We start from the raw sequence: 23,175 nt of genomic DNA, 5'->3' as shown, positions 1-23,175 counted from the left end.
TTTATAGAGTGGAGGTGCTGAGAGCCATTGAACCAAACTATAAACCATGTATATGGTGGAAACCACTTCAAGCCAGGTGGTGCAGTAGCACCCCTAGTTCCAGCACCTATGAGTAACAGGGGGTTGTGTGTGGATGGGGGTTGATTTAACAAGAACAATTGCTCTATAACAGATGGTAAATTTGTAGTTAAGACAAGGACAGGGAACCTGCCTGATAAGAATCAGGAAGGCTGTATAAGATTGCTGTGTCTTAGTTTTTCAATTAAAAGTCAGAATAGTTGATCGGTATCCATGTTGGCTTTTAAGGTAAAGCCTAGTTGTAGATTTTCAGATTCAGAGTGTTTAGTAATTTCATTATTACACCAAACCCTTCAATTTAACTGATTGGGGAAAGGGAGGCAATAATAAATAAGCTGCAAGTCTCTGATATAAAGTAACACAATGAATCGAATATAATTGTCAGGTCACATTACAAAATTAATCTTGTTTTCTAGAGTCAAATTGATTTTTCCCTATTACTCATGCATACAGCATTTTCTCAACAGCAAAAAATAGCTTTTTAGATTAGCGAAGAAAGAGCATATAGTTTTGCACCAGTGCAATTTGAAATTAATGATTTATTTATTAAATGCACAAAATTGTGTTACAATGATGTTAAGGTCTGGCTTAAACTAATAGAATGGAAAAATTCCAAGTTAAGGCTGCCACTGTCCTTAACTTATCCCATTGTACTTAAATTCTTCACAGAGTTTCTAATGGATTGTGATACAATATACTGTTGTCATAGCTTCACTTGTCTGTACTACTGGGACCTAGGACCTTTCCAGTAAACTGGCAACAGGGAACAATTATTCTTCTGCTTTACCAAACATGTAGTGTTTTTCTGTACCTGTTGGACAGAATTTGAGAGAATTAATTTCAAGTGGTAGATTATTGGATAAACAAACACTAGCTTGTGTGATTTGTAAGCAATATTTAAACAGCAATAAAATGTTCAGTTTTATTTGCTAAAGTAACTCAGAAAAAAAAACATGCCTCAGAAGATTTAAAGGATGTTATATGAACTTCAAAACTTACTTTTCCTTACCAGGTAAGAAATGAGTATTTATTTCTAGATAGAAAAGTGAAAAGCCAAAAGAGAGAGCATGAAAAATCACTTTAATGAAGTCATTTTGTCATACATCTTTCTGGGCAAATACAGCCACTAATCACAAAGGACCAGATTTTCAAAGGTATTTAAGCAACTAAAGCTGCAGCTAAGTGCCTAGTGAGATTTTCAAATGCACCTGAGAGTTAGTGGTCAAACTTGCTTAGGTACTCTTGAAAATTACACTAGGAGCCTATGATAAATGAAGGGTGAAATAGCTTCCTTTTATGGACACCCAGCCAGGCAGTAGCTATAAAATCCCTCTCAGTAGCTGTTCTCTAATTGCTCTACCTGCACATCCCTTGGCCTGCGCTGCTTCCCGCATCCTCCATTGGCCTGGAGCAGCGAACCACGGCCAGTGGGAGCCATGATTGGTCGAACCTGCGGACGTGGCAGGTAAACAAACCAGCCCGGTTCGGCCCGGCCCGCCTGGGTTCTTACTTTGGCAAGCCGCGTGCCAAAGGTTGCTGATCCCTGAGCTATGCTGTGAGAAGCTTGGGCCAGGAAAGAAAAATCATCAGTATCATACCTAGAAACTACTCATTTAAAACCCCAGATATGTAAGTAGATCAGGAAATGTCTAGGAAGATGTGATTAGGTTTATCCCTTTTGTTTTGTTATGGCTTGTGGATTCCTCTGTGCCTCTATTTTGTTTTGCTTGTAACCTTTAAGTTGGACCTCAAGAAAGCTATTCTTGGTGCTTAGTTCTTGTAGTTGTTCTTTTAAAATCTAGCAATAGCCTGAGTTCCCACATGTATTTTTTATTAATAAAATTTACCTTTTTCAAGAACAGAATTGGATTTTTGTGTATTAAGAGGTTTGTGCACATGTTTAATTAGCTAGTGGCAACAGCTGTTTTTTTCTTCATCTTCTTTCTCAGCTTTTCCCCAGACGGGGGCATGAAAGGGCTTGAGGGTGACAAGAAAGGAATTCCCAGCTATGCCTTCCTAGGCTCTCAAATGGGTTCTGCACTAGGGTGGTGGCAGGGTCTACCTATCCAAGGTCAGAGAAAAGCTGTAACCTTGGGAGTTTATTACAAGGTCAAGTATTAATTTTTAGAATCCTTGCAGGCACTCACCTTCTGCACTCAAAGTGCCAGAGTGGGGATTCAGCCTTGACAGCACCTATCTGCATCTTTATTGAAATTCTGGCCTAATACTTCAGAAACCTACGGGCCTTCTCCAGCTTCAAAAAAATCTGCCCTGCATTGTTTGCTTTGGAGGAAATCCAGACTTTTTTCAAGTATCTGCAGCCAAGACTAACAAACAAATTGCCACCATGGTTTAGGCCCTGATTTAGAAAAGCACTTAAGCACATTCCCTATTGAATGTACTATGAAATCAAGTGCTAATATACCCCTGAAATATTAAAATTAAAAGAAACCCATCAAACAATAACCCCGCCCACTTTCAGCTACAGGCAAGTCTCATCTTACACAGGAGTTCCATTCTGCTGTTAGCGCGTAAAGCAAAAACCACATATAGTCAAAATTACATTGAGTTGAATGGCAAGCGGAATCACCCACGCTACAGGCACAGTATTAAAATTGTTATTTTTCTTTTTGTTTTTGCCGACTACGTAAAGCTGAAATCGTGCATGTTAAATGTGCATAACATGTGACAGACCTGTACAACAGGGAAGTCTCCAAAAAACACCTCTTCATTCTGCCCATTGCACTGGACATGGTGACCCATTTATCTCTCCCTGCTTACCTCAAAGTTAGTTTTCATGGGCTCCCATGCAGAGAAGCTTTACTTTTTGCTTAAGTATAATGGTGGGAGAGAATCACAGATAGAGAGACTCCATACATTTAAGTCCTTAACAATCCCTGGTGAGTATTGTGGAATCACAAAAAGATATTTAACAGTATTTTATCTGTTCCTCTGTCTCCAGTAGTTCACTGGTATTTTGATTTCCATTTGAGGCATTTGTCCTGGATTTGATAACAGGATTAGTGGCATATGAGTGTTAAAGCTGGGAGTACTTCTGTAAGAGGAGGTTTGTGTATGGCTGAAAGAGCATTGTGGATTTTATACTGATGATTATCTATTACTTTGTGCCCTTTGTGATAGCAAGCAAGATCATTAGAGGTCTGCAACTGTGAATTAAAATGCAATTAAAATGTGTCTAGTGCAAGAGAGACAAATTTTTATGGTTTTAAGGTATTATAAACTACAGGATTTCCTTGTAGTATACCTATCTACTTCTACATATTGTCTCCATCTCTATAGCACATGGGGTGCCTCCCAAGTATTTAAATAGCAGTAATAACAACCTCTCTCTTGTTCTTCCTTCGGAGCCTGAAAGAGAAATGTCTTGCTAAGTTTATAAGTTTACTGTTAGTGCAGAGTGCTAAGAACTTGGGTGTGATGCGTCGTTAAGCTGGTAGGACACTGCATTTTGTACCAGTTGGAGCTTTTTCAGGGCATGTAGCTTCTTTCGTAGATAGGATGAGCTGCAATAATCAAGCCTAGAGGTCAAAATGGATGGATCACCATGACTTGCTCTGTGTCTGATAGAAGGGAAAAAGTTCAGTTGTTTGGCAAGTCACAGTTGGAAATGTGCGTCTTTTGCTGCTATGGTTATTTGGCATCCACTAACACTTAGGAGATCAAAAGACCCCAAGATACAGGCTGGCAACAGACTGAGGGCACTGCCATTGACAGTGCGGAATATTACAGAGGAGCCAAGTACTTCAAAGAGTTTTCCTTTGCCTACGAGCATCATCTCATTCTTGCCTGCGTTCATCCTTTGCCAGCTGTTCTTCATCCATTAGGATGAAAAGTGGAATTTTAAGAAAAGTGGGATTTCATTCTGGTTACATTTCATGTAAAGGAGATGAATGGCTGAGTGTCAGCCATGCATTGCTGCGTGTTCAGCCTGTGTTGTCTAACCAGCTCTCTCAAGGGTTTCACCTAAAACTGAAAAATACAGAGGAGAAGACTGAGCATGTGGGATGCTGCAGATGAGCAACCTCCAAAGCCCTCATACAGATCCTCTGAGTTCAATCTGGGAAGGAAGACCCAAGCTATTTCTCTTTCTCAACCTATTGTGTTTATCTGTGTGTCTGATAATTCTGATCTTTGCTACAGTTTCAACCAATTTGCCTGGTACTGATGTTAGGCTTACTGGTCTATAATTGCCAGGATCTCCTCTGGAGCCTTTTACAAAAATTGGTGTTATATTAACTATCCTCCAGTCACCTACTACAGAGTCTGATTTAAGTGATACATTACAGACTACAGGTAGTAGTTCTGCAATTTCATATTTGAGTTCCTTCAGCACGCTTGGGTGATACCATCTCGTCCTAATGATGATGATTTATTACTGTTTAATTTATCAGTTTGTTCTGAATACCTCAATCTGGGACGGTTCCTCAGATTAATCACCTAAAAAGAATGGCTCAGGTAAGGGAATCTCCCTCACACCTCTGCAGTGAAGACTGATGCAAAGAATTTATTTAGCTTCTCTGCAATGGCCTTGTCTTCCTTGAGTGCTCCTTTAGCATCTTGATCATCCAGTGGCCTCACTGATTGTTTGGCAGGCTTCCTGTTTCTGATGTACTTAAAAATGTTTTGCGGTCAGTTTTTGTGTCTTTAGGTAGTTGCTCTTCAAATTCTTCCTTGGCCTGCCTTATTATACTTTTATTTTTGACTCTCCAGAGTTTATGCTCCTTTCTATTTTCCTCAGTTAGATTTGACTTCAAATATTTTAAAGATGTGTGTTTGTCTCTAAGTGCTTCTTTTACTCTGTTGTTTAACCATGGTGACATTTTTTTGTCTCTCTTACTTTTTTTTTTAAATTTAGAATATGCATTTAGTCTGATCCTCTATTATGCTGTTTTTAAATATTCTCCGTGCAGTTTGCAGGCATTTAACCTGTGGGAGTGTTCCTTTTAATTTTCATTTAACTAGTTTCCACATTTCTGTGTAGTTCCTCATTTTGAAGATAAATGCTACTGTCGCAGGTTTCCTTGACATAATTCCCCCTACAACGATGTTAAATTTAATTATATTATGGTCATTATTATCGAGTGGTTCAGATGTGACTTACCTCTCCTCAGTCTTTCCCTTTTCCCTTGAGGAGTGGCGAAATAGTATACTTGCCCCTGGCTGAAGTCTAAATTATATCTGTCTTTTGTAGTCTTTGTTTATGCTGTACCTTTAGGTTTTCTATATTAAGCGTTTAATAAAATATGTATATATGATCTAGCATAATTTTCCTACAGTCACCATTCATTCTCCCCTTTCTGTCCCTCTTTACCCTCCCCTTTTCTCTGTATTTTGTTTCTAAAGATTCCCCCATCTGAGCTTGTCAAGCCCAGTCAGAACTAGAATTTAAATGAGACAGCCAGCTTGAGCAGCTGTTGCTAAAAGTTCTGTGAAAATCTCTGTAGAAATCTCTATAACCACAAAATTAGGCATGCTTCAGAATAGATTGTAAATTGATTGTTTTTCTTCTGATCATTATAAACTACTTGTAAAAGACTGATGCCCATCTACTCACTTTTTTTGTTTGAGCAGATAGCAAGCATAATTTCTCTTTAAAGATAATATTGAGTCCTTGGCATTTGAAATGAATGGAAATATACATTTTTAAAAATGTAACGTGCAAACCCTCCACCCCCAAACACACTTAAAGAATGTTAAGGTTACAAAGTCAAACACTCAAAGGTTAGGGATTGTCAGAGTTAAGGCTGCCTGGGCAATTAATTTGCCTTCCTTGTACATATGCTTTACAATACCATGTTTAATTACGAGATCACATAATTTTTCCACAGGACCATTCCCCCTAACTCCCCTGGCTCTTCAACTGATCTCAGTCTCTTCTACAGTTCCCATGCCCATGCCCCAACCTCCTTCCCAGTTTCCCCACCCTGCACCCAGTCCCAGTCTCCTTGCCTAATCAATCCCAATATCCCCTGCACCCCAGTTTCCAATCTTACTTTCTCCTCCGAGCTTCTTGTTCCAATCTACTCTGTCAGCCCACTTTCCCCTATTGCAGAGGTGAACAAACTTTTTGGCCCGAGGCCACATCGGGGTTGCCCAACTGTATGGAGGGCTGGATAGGGAAGGGTGTGCCTCCCCAAACAGCCTGGCTCCAGCCCCCTATCCGCCCCTCCCACTTCCTGCTTCGACTGCCCCCCTCAGAACCCCAGACCCATCCAACCTCCGCTGCTCCTTGTCCCCTGACCGCCCCCTCCCGGGACCCTCACCCTCTATCCAACCCCCCTGCTCCTTCCCTGACCTCTATCCACACCCCCGCCCCCTGATAGCCCCTCCAGGACTCCCATCCCCTATCCAACCACCCTCTGCTCCTCATCCCCTGACTACCCCCTCCCAGGACCCCCAGCCCCTAACTGTCCCCAGGATCCCACACCCTTATCCAACTCCCCCTGCTCCCTGTCCCCTGACTGCCCTCCCGACCCCTATCCACATCCCCGCCCCCTGACAGACCCCCCCGAGACTCCCACTCCCAACTCTCCCTGTTCCTCATCCCCTGACTGCCCCCCAGAACCTCCACCTCATCCAACTGCTCCCTCCTCCCTGACTGCCCTCCAGGACCCCTATTCCCCTACCCAATCCCATTACCAGCATCAGGAGCTCGCAGGCGCGACACCCGGCCAGAGCCAAGTGCACTCCCCATACTGCCCAGTGGGAGCAGTGGCCAAGAGTGCAGCCTGTGTGGCTGCGGGGAAGGGGGGACAGCAGGGAAGGGGCCGAGGACTAGACTCCCTGGCTGGGAGCTCGAGGGCCAGGCAGGATGGTCCCGCGGGCCGTAGTTTGCTGCATCTGCCTTATTGTCTCTATTGCATTCAAGTCAGGGTGTTTTCTCCTCCTCATGGGCTGGGAGCCAGAAAAGGGGGATATTGAGAGTACAGGAGAGACAGTGTCTCTGCTCTCCATTTCTGGTTCCTGGTGCCACAGTGGTCCACAGCAGCCAGGAGGAGCAACTGTAGGAACAGCCCTGCTCAGGCACTGCAGCCAGAGGCTGGAGCATACTCAGTACAGATGGAATTTTTGGAAAATTTAGCTGCCAAATGCTAACAAATCTTTACTGAGCCTGTGAGAATTGACATTTTTAGAGGCTTATAACTTGGTCAAACTTTGGCAGTTTTTCACAGGAACAGCAAAAGGAACATCTCTGACACCGGGGCAAATCTCTTGCCAATTTCAAGTTTCTGTTCCAAGGAATGGTGGTACTAGAGGTTTTCAATGAAAAGGTTTTTGTAACATGGTCTAAACAACGTATTTTCCCATAATCCTGCTTTTGGAAATGGCTGAACCTCTTTTGGTGAAACTTTCCAAAAATATTCAACCCAAGGCAGATAATCAGCATGGGAAATTTCAGCCTGAATGGTTAAAATTTGGCAAAGTTACAGACAACTGAAAATAGAGTCTAACAATGGGAAGTATTGGACAATCAAATCGAGAGAGAGCCATCAGTTCTGTGTATAACAGAGAACATTTTCTCTAATGGATGACCTGCATCGATGAATTGACTGTTTACAGCTAATTTTTTTTGGTACAAGAAATGTTTATAGCACCTCCTCTCCACTCGGTTACCTTCTTTAATGCCAATCTGCTTACAGGTATTGATGGACAAGTCTGGGTTCTTCTGGATCCCACCACCCACTCAGCAGGGTGTATCATCTTTATTTTTTCCTATGAATTTATGTGGAGGTGCCTCCACCCCCTCATTCGTCCCTGGCAAGGTCACCAGGTAGCTTGGGAGGAAAATTCTAACCACAGGATAATCCCCACTTACTTGCCAGATAGCGGGAGACTTACAAGAAATAACACAAACACAAACAGTATATTCAACACAATAATTATATGAAACAGGAGACAAATATAATATAACAGGGTAAAACACTATTTTTAGGGTCACTGGTGCCCACGCTGATAATACCCATGATTTTCCTCAGTCACGTGACCTAATGTAGCAAATATAAGATTAGTGTCCCATTGCTACGCATACTTTGTTGCGGCCCTTGATGATCTGTGACACCAAATTCTTCTCTGCAGTGGTTTAGCAGTGTGGCTGACTGGGTTCAGTACAGCCCAAAGGACTCACAAGTAGTAGGAGGTAGTAAGTCCCTCCACAGGTTTAATATGCAGCAGGCTATAAAATCTCCAAACCCTCACTTCCTGGCTTGAGGACACAATTCAGGGAGTAGGGGGTCCCCAAAACAGGTTTCATGATTGACTAAAAGCTGGTGCACTCACAAACTCCATGAATGATTCTCAGGTTCAGAGATGACTCTGGACTCCTCAGTCACTGCAGAGAGGCTGATCTCTGCTGTCAGGGATCCTCTTCAGGCAGGAATCAGGCTGCTTCGGTCCCAGGATTTCCCCTCTCTGCAAAGGAGTGCAGGGCTCAAGGTGCAGATTACATAACTGTACTAAAATCCAAACTGTAGTCTCCTAGCCCTGCATCCAGACACACACAGCAGGCAGCAGCCCTGGACTAGCAGACAGAGCAGAGCTGACCCCATGTGGTGACTGGTCTCACTTAGGGAGCTGGAGGACTCACTCAGCCTGGCTGGGGGAATTTCCCAGCAAAACTCTACAAACTGGGAATCATCAGTGGAGAAGGAAAAACCCAGCTGAAGGATCTTGCTTTCAGATCCCTACAGGCCAGTTCTTAGGGGGAACCCTGCATGCAGGCCTGGGACTCACCAACCACACAGCCAGTCCTGCCCTTGCCCTGGCTGGCTCCAGACTGGCTCAGAAATGGCTTCTCCCCTTTCCTGACTTCCCTGGGAAGGGCATCTCACTCCCTATTCATTGCTGGGCAGACTCTGAGTCTCCCTTGTCCCCCCTTACTACCAGGGACAGTGTGCATCTCCCTGAGCTGCCAGCAGACAGAACCCCAGGAATCTAGGTAATCTCTTTGGAGGTTACATGCTGATGACTTACTCAGGGGATATAGCCAATATTCTTAGCAGCATGTATGAATTTCATGAACCAAAGCCTCAAACTTCATTAGGATCAGCTCAACCTGTTCTACCTCCTTCAGAGATTGAGAGCCGTGGGGGTGGAGGTGCCTTTGACATTGGATTTTTGATATCCACATGCAGCAGGCAGGACTTTACTTTTCAAGGCATAATGTCACTTTTTTAATGATGCCCTTGATGAACAGTTCCCCTGCTCAAGGCTGGTGCAACCATTTAGGTAACCTAGGCGGTCGCCTAGGGCACTGGGATTTGGGGGGGGGTGCCATTTTCTTCGACAGCGACCGCGGCAGCCGAATCTTCAGCCGCCCTGGTTGCCACCGGCATTTAGGTGGAGGGAGCTGGGGTAGGGGAGTGTGGGAAGGGCTGCCTGCAGCAAGTAAGGGGGGGGGGGCAGCGGCACACAGGGGAACTCCCTGCCCCAGCTCACCCCTGCCCCGCCTCCTCCCCGAGCATACCGTTGCTGCTTCACTTCTCCCCTCTCACAGGCTTGCAGCGCCTAAGTAGATTGGTGCCGCAAGCCTGGGAGGCAGGAGAAGTGAAGCAGCCACAGCATGCTCAGGGTGCTCGTGCGCGGAGTAGGGGTGAACTGGGGCCAGGGGGGTGCCTCAGGGCAGAGGGTAGGGGGTGGGGAGTTGCTGCAAGAGGGGCACCTCAGGGCGGAAGGGGGGTAACTGCGAGGCATGAGGGGGCGCAAGGTGGAAGTTTCACCTAGGGCACGAAACATCCTTGCACCGGCCCTGCCCCTGCCACCATATTTTTGTTTATCATGCTGTGTAAGGGTTGGCTATCACTCTCCACCTCAGGGATTGCTTCAGTTTAATGTTTCATGTGTATTAGTCTGTGAATCACTTTGGGAGTCTCTGTAATTAATTGTGCTATACAGTGTAAAAATAGAATGTAAAATGTATGATTGATTATGATGATTATTTATTAGTAGGGCCCTACGAAATTCATGGTTGATTTTGGTCAATTTTACAGTCATAGGATTTAAAAAATAGTAAATTTCATGATTTCAGCACTTTAAATCTGAAATTTCATGGTGGTGTAACTGTAGGAGTCCTGACTCAAAAAGGATCTCTGTGTGTATGGGAGGGTGTCACAAGGTTACTGTAGGGAGATTACGGTACTGCTATCCTTACTTTTGTGCTGCTTCTAGTGGTGACACTGCCTTCAGATCTGGGCAGCTGGAGAGCAGCGGCTGCTGGTGGGGACCCCAGTTCTGAAGGCAGAGCTGCTGCCAGCAGCAGTGCAGAAGTAAGGGTGGCAATACACCATACCATGCCATCTTTATTGCTTCTTGCAGAGCTGGGCCCTCAGTCAGCAGCTGCCACTTTCTGGCTGCCCAGATCTGAAGGCAGCAGCACAGAAGTAAGGACGGCACGGTATGATATTGCCACCCTTACTTCTGTGCTGCTGCTGGCAGGGCGCTGCCTTCAGAGCTGGGCTACCAGCCAACAGCTGCTGCTCTCTGACTATGCAGCTCTGAAGGCAGCACATAAGTAAGGCTGACAATATTGTGCCCCCCCCCCAAATAACCTTGTGACCCCCCCCAACTCCCTTTTGGGTCAGGACCCACAGTTTGAGAAACGCTGATCTCCCCTGTGAAATATGTATAATATAGGGTAAAAGATGAGACCAGATTTCACATTTCATGATGCATTTTTAATGGTCATGAATTTGGTAGGGCCCTACTTATTAATGTAAAGTACTTTATGGTTCTGATTTCCTTTTTCTTTCCTTTTTTTGCAGTTCATTGCTTTTGCCTCTTTATTCTTCATCCTAGTTTCAATCACAACCTTTTGTTTGGAAACCCATGAGGCTTTCAATACTATTATAAACAAAACTGAGCATGCCATCAATGGCACAGAGGTGGTTCTACAGTATGAAATTGAAACAGATCCTGCTCTGACATATGTGGAAGGAGTCTGTGTAGTGTGGTTTACATTTGAATTTTTAGTCCGTGTTGTTTTTTCACCCGATAAACTTGAATTCATCAAAAATCTCTTGAATATCATTGACTTTGTGGCCATTCTGCCCTTTTACCTAGAGGTGGGCTTAAGTGGCCTCTCCTCCAAAGCTGCTAAGGATGTGCTTGGCTTCCTCAGGGTGGTGAGATTTGTCAGAATCCTGCGAATCTTCAAACTCACCCGGCACTTTGTAGGCCTCAGAGTGCTGGGTCACACACTCCGAGCTAGCACCAATGAGTTTTTGCTGCTGATAATATTCCTGGCACTAGGTGTGTTGATATTTGCCACCATGATCTACTATGCTGAACGAGTAGGGGCCAAGCCCAATGACCCATCTGCTAGTGAGCATACACAGTTCAAAAATATCCCCATTGGCTTCTGGTGGGCTGTGGTCACCATGACGACCCTTGGGTATGGGGACATGTGCCCTCGGACTTGGTCAGGCATGTTAGTGGGTGCTTTGTGTGCTCTCGCTGGGGTGCTGACCATAGCCATGCCCGTGCCTGTCATTGTCAACAATTTTGGAATGTACTATTCCCTGGCAATGGCGAAGCAGAAACTTCCAAGAAAGAGGAAGAAGCACATCCCTCCTGCTCCTCAGGTGAGCTCCCCTACCTTTTGCAAGACAGACTTGAATATGGCCTGCAACAGCACACAGGGAGATGTCTGCCTGGGCAAAGACAACCGGCTGATGGAACACAACAGATCAGGTAGGACACAATCTCAAATGCATGTCCTCTAAATACTTTATAGACCAGTATGTTTGTTAAGTCTCAGAAAGCATTAAATCTTTCTGCAACTGAAAGATATAGTTCCCTCCCCTCTCCCTTCACTCCAGTGTTTGCTTGTGCCAGTCTTGTAGATGGCAAAATAGTTACAATGACATTCCCAGGTCTGTGCATAGCTGGTCTATACAGTTTGCTTGCTATGTTGTGAATGCTTTCCTGCTGATGACATCAACCATTTGTTTTGCTTCTTGTTTGTTTCATTGTACTGATGTTCTTTTGTTTTTCCTGCATGACTGTGACTATCTGAACAGCTAACTGTGTTCCATACCGTTGAACTCCATGCTGTTCTGCTTGGTGTTTGTCTCTTGTGTCAGCTTTGCCTATGGCGCATAGTGGCATATTATGTAAGATGCAATACAAGAGGAAGTCATTAAAAGAAACAGATGCTTTACCTTATAAAGGAGAGCACTCAACGGAAGAATATAGAAAGCTGGCTTCCAGCTTTCAGATTTCTTTCCGTTCAGCACTCCAATTCCCTGGCAAGAAGTACTTCCCACATCTGTGTTATATGGGACATCACATTGTGTTTTTACTGTTAGTTTGATAATATGATCAATATTAAGTTGAAATAAAGCTTCTTGGGAAAAATGGCAATCATCAGCACCACTCTAGATGTCATTTCCCAGCACACGCTGAATATCTTTTGAGATTAAAGAACAAAGTTAAGTAGCATTTAGTTTAATTACTGTAGATTTGCAGTCACAAGTAGGACCGGTCAGAAAGCAAGAATTCTGTTTTGCACAAAAGTTTGAGTTTTAGCCACTGGGTTTTAGAGTTAGTCTCTCTCTCTCTCTCTCATATCTCTCTTGTTGGAGCTGTTCCACTTTGTACAAATAATTAAATATTCATTGGGAAAAAGAAAGAGACTGACTCTGTAGCCTGATGGCTAAAGCACTCACATGGCATGTCAGAGACCCAGCTTCAAGTTTCTGATCCAAATTAGGCAGAGCAGTGACTTGAACCAAGATCACCTATATTCCCTGCGAGTGCCCTAATTGCATGACTGTTGAGTGTTCTGGAGTTGGGTTCTTTCCAGAAATTCCATCGTGGACCTGAAAAACATTCCAGATGAAAGTTTAGTTGAAATCGACAAATTTCTGGAAAAGTTTAGTTTTCAATGAATCAGCATTTTCTGGCAGAAAAAAAAATTCTCAAAAAAACCCCTGACCAGTTCTAGTCACAAAGCATTTTTTTCAAATCTGTTAACTCTTATGCTGAACACAATTATATTGCAAAGCTTCCATATAAATCATTAGGCTCCTTTTGTAAAGTCAATAAGTAATAATAATGCAAAAAACATGCCTTTCAGTGTTGGAATAGCTGGATTTTGCTCTTAGAGGTAAGAAGCTGAAAACTGTGACCGTGAAAAGTATCTTAATTCTGTTCTGACATTATATCACTGCTTAGTCTTAGGTTAAAAGAAGATCAATTAAAGAGTGAGTTCTCTCTTTGAGAGAGAACTCTGAGAGAGTTCTCAAACAAAGATAACACAGATTTTTTTTAAAATTCTAAAGATATCAAAAAAGGGAGAGAAACTTTCAGGTGACTGTGTGCTGTGGGTGGAATATAGTTAGTTTACAGTGCTTGACTGATACACTTTCTCAGACAGCATCTTCAAAGTGTTAATGACAACAGCTTTTCTGTGTCATCAGGTCCTGCTAAAGGCATTCCAGAAGAGATGAGGCTCTGTGTGACAGCGCAAAGAGATAGTTCTAGTGAGTCTGCAGATTTATTTACAAGGTGTTATAATTCTTGAGGTTAGAGAAAAAAATCTTAAAAGTGATTGACTTCTGGGTTTTTTTTTTCTCTCTCTCTCTGATAGCACCACCATTTTTGCTCCATAGCTAACTTCATTTCTTATGTAGTTATTGGGATTGTTGTGCATAACTTCAAGGTAGAATATTGCCATTTGTGGCCCCAATTCAGGAAAACACTTAAGCATATGGTTAGGTGCTTTCCTTAATAGGCATGGTTTCTTGAATTGGGTCCTGAAATAGTACATATTTCTTGTTTTTAAAAAGGGTCTTTTGGGCCATAAAAAGTGGGCCATGTAGAGATTCTGTTGCACACTGAATCATAACCACATTGACTAAGGACCACATTTAGCCCTCAGGTATATTTGATTGATTTCAGTGGGAGTTACATTTAACATTAATTGTGTATTTCAGAGCAGGCTTTGGCGCTAAACGTTTATCATTTAATTCCTATATCGAAAGTTCTTTTAAAAATTATTCTACAGCAAAATGATCAACATAACTTAATTTTTAATAAAGAAGAAAGGTTAGTGTCTATAAAGGCATGTAATTCAGTAGAATAGCCTTTTATCTGATGGCATTTTATTTTATGTTAAGCTAGCCGAACATTAGGAGATATCTCAAATGGGATATTCAAAAGATGATTTGTTCTTAAATAAAACATTTACTTTTGCCCTTTTGCTGAATTTTGCAGTGATTAATGATGAACTGCAATCTTTTTCTTTATTCTTATCATGATATTATTACTGTTTTTTGTACTTGAGTGATGAGAATATCCGGCATTCAACGTAAGCTCTTTGTGATGTCTCATTTCTGCATTCATTATTGTCTGTAAATGGGCATGGTGCTTTAACCAGTGTTATCAGGTGAAGACAGTGCAGGAAGTGAGCAGCCACTCTCACCTGGGGAAAGGCACCCACCAATCAGACGCTCTAGTACCAGAGACAAAAACAGAAGAGGGGGAACATGTTTCCTACTGACAACAGGTGATTACACGTGTGCTACTGATGGAGGGATCAGGAAAGGTATGGACTTCTTTCATTAGATTGTAAAAGGTCACTCAGCAATGTACTTGTGAAAAGCAAGCTTCAAGTAAAATAAGATGTGAACAACTGCGCTATTAGGAAAGATTGTAAATCAGTTCAGTGCTTCCCCCCCTTTTCTGTTTATCCTTTCCTCTTCTGGTCCTTCCTTTTAGAAAACATTCGTTATTTTCCTCACTCCCCTTTGTGGTATATCTGACAGTCATTCTTCTTGTGTTTTCATTTGTCTGTACCCTACAAACAAGACTGCACTGTAGCTCTTTCTCATTAAGTCACTCATGTGCTTCTTTAAAACATGCTTAAGTCTGATTGTTCAGCATTTTGTAGGCTCTTGGGTGGGATTTTCAAAAGTGTTCAGCATTGGCCTCTCTCTACTTCCATTGACTTCAGAAGGACCAGAGTGAGGCCAAGGTTGAGCACTGCTGAAAATCTTGCCCTTAGATCTGTATGCAGAAATGTGAATGTAAGTGTGCACAGCTGCATTTCTGTGCATAACTACTATAATTGGAGAATAATATGATTATCCATTAATGCAAGATAATACATATCATATGTAGGTGTAGGTGTTCAACTATATATTTTTTGCTCACAGATCCTAGGCCTCTGCCCATTGAGAATTAGAATTTGTAATATGTACTAGATATTTATAAGGAACTCTTGCAAAGTGCTCATTATCCTTAACTCCTAATTACTCTGCACCTAGCAAGATCAAGTGTATAATTTCAATTAGACATTTCAGTGTAACAACATGACATTGGTTACTGCTAACCACAGTAAAAACCGCAACTAGAACAAGTCAGAAAAAACAAACTTTTCTTTGCAATACATTTCAAATGAAAATTCTTTATTCAAAAACGTTCATCTGAAAAATTTGGGGTTTTCTGTGGGAAGTTTCAAGCTGATGCCAACAAAAAAATTGTTTTGCTATAGTTTAAAATATTTTCTTTCAATTTTTTTGAAACAAAAAAATCTGAAAGAACAACATTTTAAATTTGAAAGTTAGATATAAAAATATTTCAGAATTTCCCCAGGAAATCTGAATTATGTTATTGAAATTGAAATTTTCCCATGGAAAATATTTTGTTCTAATGTAATCATATTCTTTGGTGGGAATATTTTTTATCTGTAAAATTTTTGCTGTCTCTAGCCATAAGCTTCACTATAAGCAAAATACTTTGACCATTGGGCCTGAAGTTTATTCAACACAAATTATGTTACTTCATAATCTGAAAGCACTCTCAGGATATCATCAAAATAATCTGAAGATCTGAAATTTAATTCACACATCAAATTCCATAGTTTTGCATTTTTTTTTATTTTGAATTTCAGTGCTTTTTCCTTTCCTTGCAGACTCTCGCTGACTTCAATGGGTTTTGGATCAAACTTTTACCCCATGCTTTCATCCATCTTGTGTATTTTTTCCCCCACTCTTAAGATCTCATTCTCTTTGTCATAGCATCTTTGCCTTCCCCTACCTATCAGTTCTCCTTTGCTTTTGTCATTAAAAAAGGGAAAAGAAAACATAACAAAATATTATCTTTCTAAGCTGAGTAAAAGACATCACCTAATTTTTTTGAATCTCTCTACCTTCCCATATTGCCAAGACAATGTTTCCAAGGAATTTGGACAAATATGAATAAAAATAGATTTTTTTTCTCAAACTATCTCTTTCTAATCTGTGCAAATTCCAACAGAAGCTCCTAAAATGAATCTGAAATGAGTTGGTGGTTTGTGAAGCATCACAATCCAACCTGCCCTTACAATCTGTAGATAATACTGCACAATGTATTAGCAGACTCTGGATTATAGATTTGCTTTTAGCAAATGTTCTCAGTACAGCAGTCAAGAAAGTTTGAGATTGAGAGAAATATTAATTATAATTTCTGTTATATATTTGTGTCCAATATGGTTCATAATGTGCTAGGCCTTGTACAAACACAAAAGAAGACACTTTATGTTTCTGCCTCGAAGAACATTATTTTGGAGAGACCCTAGCACATAAGACCAGATTTTCCTAAAACTGCTAATCATCTCTTCCCAAATATGATATAAATACCACCAAAATTATCCTATGTAGAAGATGAACAAGTAACTGCTCATCTGTATTTTCATCTACACATTTAATATTCTTCAGCAAGAATCTCATGATTTCATTGCATGTACCTTACATGCAAATATCCTAGTCTTGAAAACTGCTTAGATATCTGCTTAGCTTTAAGCTGGTAAGTAGCATCACTGAGGTCAGTAGGACTATTTGTGCTTACAATTAACATGCACATAAGTATTTGCAGGTTTAGGGCTCACATCTTTTAGTATAAGGCAAAATTTGAAGTAGAATGTGTGAAGAATCACCCTGAAGTGTTTGTACTGTGTGGTAGTCTTCTGGATGCTATCCCTGAGTATTTTTGTACAAACCAATGGAGTTCACTCATTGCTTCATGGGTAGAATTATTCAGGTTTTATTGTGTAAGTGGACTTCCTCTATTTGAGTTCTAAGATAGTGAGACAATAATGAGCAATGTTTTCTGTAAAAGCAGCAAAGAGTCCTGTGGCACCTTATGGACTAACAGACTTATTGGAGCATGAGCTTTCCTGGGTGTATACCCACTTCTTCAGATGCATCCCACGAAATATCCACAAAAGCTCATGCTCCAATACATCTGTTAGACTATAAGGTGCCGACGAAGTGGGTATTCACCCACAAAAGCTCATGCTCCAATATGTCTGTTAGTCTATAAGGTGCCACAGGTCTCTTTGCTGCTTTTACAGATCCAGACTAACACGGCTACACCTCTGAATGTTTTCTGGTGATTTAAAAGCACAGTCTCTACTAAATTCAGACAAATCTGTACGCAGCATAAAGTGGGTAGATTGAACTGACAGTATATGTGAACAGAAATGTTTGCAAGTGCAATGTTCCATCCGAATTGTGAGTTTTTAGATGTTACTACCTGATTTCAGAATTAATTTTTCATCATGTTAGACTTATAAGCAGTCATATTGGGCTTTTCATTAGAATCAGTTAAATAAGTACTGTAAATAATTGTGATTTAACTTTGCAAATCAGAAAGAAATTGCAAATTTGCAAACTTAGCTATCTTATACTTTTATATTAGATACAAAATCTGAGCCTTAACATTCCTGAAGATAGAGCCTCTTTACAACAACATTATTTCATCCTCTACATGAATAAGTATAAAATTACTTTATTTAACTATGTAGTTTTCTGTAATTTTAAGAAAAATCTGCTCATATTAGAAATTGGCTTTAACACAGATTATATCTTTCTAACACTTTTTTACAATCTGTTCTTTTAAAGACCTTGAGTATATTACCCAGATGACACAATCTACAGCGATCGGTCAATAGTACTCTATGAATGACCAAATCATTACTTGATTTGCACTTAGCTGAACCCTACTAAACCAGTGGAGTTGAACTGAAAAGTAGGTCGAAAAGTATGTAGCAATTATGATTTGTGATGGCTTTGTTTATTCTCATTGGAAAGGACAGCTATGTTAAGATCCCATTTTTTTCTTTTTTTTCTCTTTTGTCTCAGCATTGAGCTCTTTGCAGGCAAAGTCCCTTTGAACCCAAAATAGCACATTTGATTACATTGCATTGTATTGTTTGTCTTTGTCTATTTTCTGGTTGAATTCAACTGATGTCTGTGCATTTTCTCATAAAAGGATACGAAAAATCCCGAAGTTTAAACAACATAGCTGGCTTGGCAGGCAATGCTCTGAGACTGTCTCCAGTAACATCACCCTACAGCTCACCTTGTCCTCTAAGACGCTCTCGATCTCCCATCCCATCTATCTTGTAAACCAGATGGCATCAATCGGCTACATAGCATTAATTCAAATACTGTTTACCACATTATGGAAATAAATGTAGCATTAAATGTAGGTTCCATAAATACAATATAAATTCTGCATGATATAAATGTCAGTAGTAAGAAATGCCACTTGGATAGCTGAAGATTCCTATCTTGGCTTTTAAGATTGTCTAAAGTAGTGCTTCTCCTTTTATCGACTATATTGTCCTACTTTACCATGGCAATAAAAGGACAGCTAGTCGACTCCATTGGCCAGTATAGTCAATAAATAAGTGTATTTTCAGGGAGATATATTTAAAACAATGTGCTTCCAAATGATAATCAATCACTCCATTGGACCTTCATTACTTGTGACTCTAGCCCATTCTGAAGATGTCTGGAATCTTGTCTTTGTCGCACACAATGTGATTTGGGTCTGATCATTTGCATGGACCATACTGTCTCCATCACCTGACAGAAGTGTTACAGATTCCCGGGACCATAGATGGCTCTGGATGTGTGTCCTTGCATTGTACCATCCTGCTGAAATGAAAGCACTGATGAAATGGTCTGTATGTGGAATTGTTTTTTGTTGTTTAACCTTTTACATTTCTTTAAATTATTTGTTTTTAAATGGTTTGATTTCTTGATTAACTTTGGTACTAGACTGCTGTATCAGAGTTCTGAATGTCTCCGGTTGTTTGCACACAGATAACTGCAAAGAGGTTGTCATTACTGGTTATACGCAAGCTGAGGCCAGATCTCTTTCTTAATGGCATGGGGAAGGCACAAAACATGAAAGAAAGGTAAACACCATCCAGGCTTGCAATTTTAAGCTAGCAAGTGCTGCTTGGTACTGTAGTCATTTTTCTACTCTAGGGTTCTTCAACATTTTCAGAGGCAGAGAGCCATGTAAAAGCAAGAAGATTATTGCTTTTATCTGTATAAATATAGGAGGATGGTAGTTCTCAAAAGGGGTTTGACCAGTCTTAAATATGATTCATGAGCTTCATAAATTTCTTCTGTCAGTGTTTTTTTTTGAGGTGCTTTGTTCTATATATTTTTTCGTCTGTCTGTTTTGCTACGTGTTTGTTGTATTCTTCATCTGTCTCCATAAAGCACAGAAGTACCTTTAAAATGTCCCCATCTTTTAAGATTAACTGTTGAGTACGTTTTCTCCTTTTCCCCCTTTTTGGTACAGACTATACATTTCAAGTGTAATTAATATCCTTTAGCCTACCAAATGTGGGAACTTTGAAGATCTTTGAAATGTGGGATTTAGCATTGATTTTGCCATTCTAACTGGTTGTCTACTGCAGCCGCATCTATCCTGCTACCTAGCAACCAACATTCATTACTGTATTCAAACTGTATCCCCTCCAGTGGCTTTTTTTTTTTCAATTTAAAAAGCAAGAACCTGTTTACACAACAGTACAAATGCAATAGTAGATTTGATATTTTGGGCTGGTGAGGGAAAAAGAACACCCAACAACATAGTCTTAGGGAAGAAAAAAAAAAGCTAAACTAAATCTTAAGAGATCCTTGAGATTGTTGAATAATCCTTGACTGTCATATGTTTATATATTTTGTTAGGAAGAGAAATAACTTATTGTTGACCATGTAATATATTCTTCTGTATATAGCCTAGCTCTATAGCATGACCTGCATGTCAGACTTCTTGTACTATAATATATTTATCAAAGTATACATTTCTGATATTTAGAGATGTACAATGATTTAGTTTTGGTAAAACATTGCCAATAGAGAGAGATAATTGCAAACAGCTTTTTAGCAAAGGAATTAATATAATATCTGGTGCTGCTGTTATATTGACTACAGTGTTGTACAGAATTTATCATGGATTTTTGACTGCTGAAAAAGGGACAATGGAATTTAGCCATACCAAGGACTGTACTGGAAAGAGACTACTGCTGCTGAATGGGCCATGATAAACAACTCGTGCATTGAACAGGTCCTTGAGCCGTCACATGGGAAGTAGAGATTATTATGAAGATGAAGGACTGATTCAATCGCTGCTGCCAGTGGAAGAGGTGACTCGTCACTGTTGATGAGTCAGCTGTAAATACAATGTGTGTGCATGGAATATCAGCTTTTGCCATCTGTGTCAGAGGAAGCTGAATTCAAAGTCATCAGCTCTCAGACGCCATGCAAAGAACCACGTGCCTCTCTCTGTATATTCTCCCTGGTTCCCGCAATATGGTTGTGCTGTGGATCATGCAAAGGCACACATCTATAACGATAGTGATGTAAACTACATCTGTCTTCACTTCCCTCATAACAAAGGTATTTTTTTTTGCGAGGGTCATGACCATGGACTGAGGGGTTTTGCTACAAGTTCTTGCTTTCTCAGTTTGCCATATCTATATTTTTATGAATTCCAGTGTACATGACAATTTTTGTTTACTTTTCACTTTGATAAGAGAAATGTGACTGCAGACAAACATCCCAGACTTTGTTCACAGTACGCAGTCTTTTTTCATTGGTACCTCAGACTATAAGTATTATGAGAAATAAAATTCTGGCAGCAAGAATATTTGGGCTTTTTTTATTCAAACTATCACAGAAGCAACATCAATAAATATAAAATACGTATTAAAATTATATCCTAAAATGTATATTTTGCATAAGAGAGATATTCTTTGATCAATTACTTTTTGTGAGTTTTGTGGTAAATTGATCTAGTCTGTTCTGTGTCTTTGATGCATTGTAGTTGGTACAGTGTATTAATTATGTTCTCCCCATCCTATTTAATGAGAATTTCTCCAGAATATGTTTGTCATCTTGGTATCCTGAATGTAGGGACTATCCCAGTTGTGAAACTCTGTATCGTGAAACTTTTGTGAACATGTCAAGGTGCATGCACAATCCTGGTGGAAACTAATAGAAATGTAACTAACTGAAATGGAGAATAAAAGGCAAATGATTTGGGGATGAGCTTGGAACATACCTTATAATGTGGCTCATGCACTTTCTTTAGGTTAATGGCCTTTGAACATTCTTACAATTTACATCATTCCCCAGACTTGTCTCCTGGGGCACATACAAAGAGCTCATTCAGAGAACTGAGTTTGAAACAATCTAAAAATCTTTCTCTAGGAATCTTGTTTCCTTCTTGTTACTGATCCCAGGGCTTGTGTGGAAATAGGCACTGGGCTAGTTAATTATAGATTAAATAATAGATCACTGTATCCTGGAGTGTACTGACACAGAAGAATGTAGTGGTCATGGTTGGTAACCAGCTGAACACGAGCTTCCAGTGCCATGCTGTAGATAGGATGGCAAATGTGATCTTTGGACATAAAATCAGGGGACTATCAAATAGGAGCAGAGAGGTGTTACTGTCTCTGTATGTTGTATTAGAGAGTCCTTTACTGGAATACTTCGCCCAGATCTGGTTCTTCACGTCAAAGGGATGTTGAAAGAGTATGTGGGATTGTTTTTGTATTGTTGTTTAAAAGGTTTCAGAAAAGACCTACAAGAATGAATCAAGGTCTAGAGATTTGCCTTCTAATGAGAGACTAAAGAAGCTCAAATGCTAAGAGGCGACTTGGTCTACAAGCAACTACACAAAGAGATTTCTGATAGCAGAGGTCTGTGTAAACTAGCAGAAAAGGCATAATGAGAGCCAATGGTTGGAAGCAAAAGTTCAACAATTTCAGATCTGAAGTGAAGTGCAAAATTTTAACAGAAAGGGTCATTATTTATTGGAACAATTTACCTAGGGGTGTGGGTTCTCCACTGCTTGAAGTCTTCACAACAAGAATGGATGTCTTTTCTAAAAGCTGTAGCTCAAACAGAAATTCCCAGTCTCATGCACAAATTGCTGGAGGAGGTTCTCTGACCTGTGTTATGCAGGGAGTCAGTGTACATGACCATAATGATCCATTCTGGCCTTAAAAGCTATGATATTATGAATAAATTTCTCCATATTTTTATAAAATTGCATTCAGCATCAGATTAACTGTGTTACTTTAACTAATACACCTCTATCCCCATATAACGCTGTCCATGGGAGCCAAAAAATCTTACCGGGTTATAGGTGAAACTGCATTATATCGAACTTGCTTTGATCTGCTGGAGCACGCAGCCCCCCCACCCCAGAGCTCTGCTTTACCGTGTTATATCCAAATTAGTGTTATATCGGGTCACGTTATATTGAGGTAGAGGTGTACTTATAAATATTATAATTGAGATATCCCTGTACCACAAGTGCACTATGCAAACTGGAGTTAGAATTCTTAAGGATCACAGAGTAAAAAACTAAATAGCAAGTAATATGCCATGGAGCTTTTTCTATCTGTGAAAAGGGTTATTGCTGGTAAAGATGGTATTAGGACCCTCAGAAGGAGAAATGATGTAAATGAAATTAAACTATTTAAAGAATTGGGATCATAGTGGTAGCATCATGCTATATGGTTACTGAAAAAGAAGAGAGAGGAGGGAGAATCAATTTGACATGAACATAATCATATGAAGATATGAACTAAAAAGTCATGAATGAACTAAATTATCTGAAAAGGAAAGACATTGATTTATCATCAAAGTAAATCAGGCAGAAAGTCAGATAAAGGAAATGGGAATGGAAAACTAATACTAGAAAGAGAAAATGAATATATTAATAGAACTTATTGCAAGTCAGTGATAGGAGTGAATACATAATAGATATATTGAAGACTAA

The 23,175-nt window shown here is 40.4% G+C and overlaps 1 protein-coding gene across 14 annotated transcripts in view; it reads left to right on the top strand.

Moving 5' to 3' along the window:
* Nucleotides 1-21,435, top strand: part of KCNC2 (potassium voltage-gated channel subfamily C member 2) — a 184,564-nt gene extending 163,129 nt beyond the window's left edge. For 2 of the 14 annotated variants that reach the window (XM_050935315.1, XM_050935325.1), the window contains exons 3-6: nucleotides 10,857-11,784; nucleotides 13,515-13,577; nucleotides 14,474-14,641; nucleotides 18,349-20,403. In XM_050935315.1, coding sequence (XP_050791272.1) covers nucleotides 10,857-11,784; nucleotides 13,515-13,577; nucleotides 14,474-14,641; nucleotides 18,349-18,485 — 1,296 coding nt within the window. In that variant the 3' untranslated portion in view covers nucleotides 18,486-20,403. Of the gene's footprint in view, nucleotides 1-10,856; nucleotides 11,785-13,514; nucleotides 13,578-14,473; nucleotides 14,642-18,348 lie in introns of all 14 variants that reach the window. The other 12 variants (XM_050935366.1, XM_050935334.1, XM_050935381.1 and 9 more) reach the window with 12 other exon arrangements.
* Nucleotides 21,436-23,175: the final 1,740 nt, after the last annotated feature.

The sequence above is a fragment of the Gopherus flavomarginatus genome, chromosome 1, assembly GCF_025201925.1.
Source record: "Gopherus flavomarginatus isolate rGopFla2 chromosome 1, rGopFla2.mat.asm, whole genome shotgun sequence".
Lineage (NCBI taxonomy): Eukaryota > Metazoa > Chordata > Testudines > Testudinidae > Gopherus > Gopherus flavomarginatus.
This window is presented reverse-complemented; position numbering and strand designations above follow the sequence as displayed.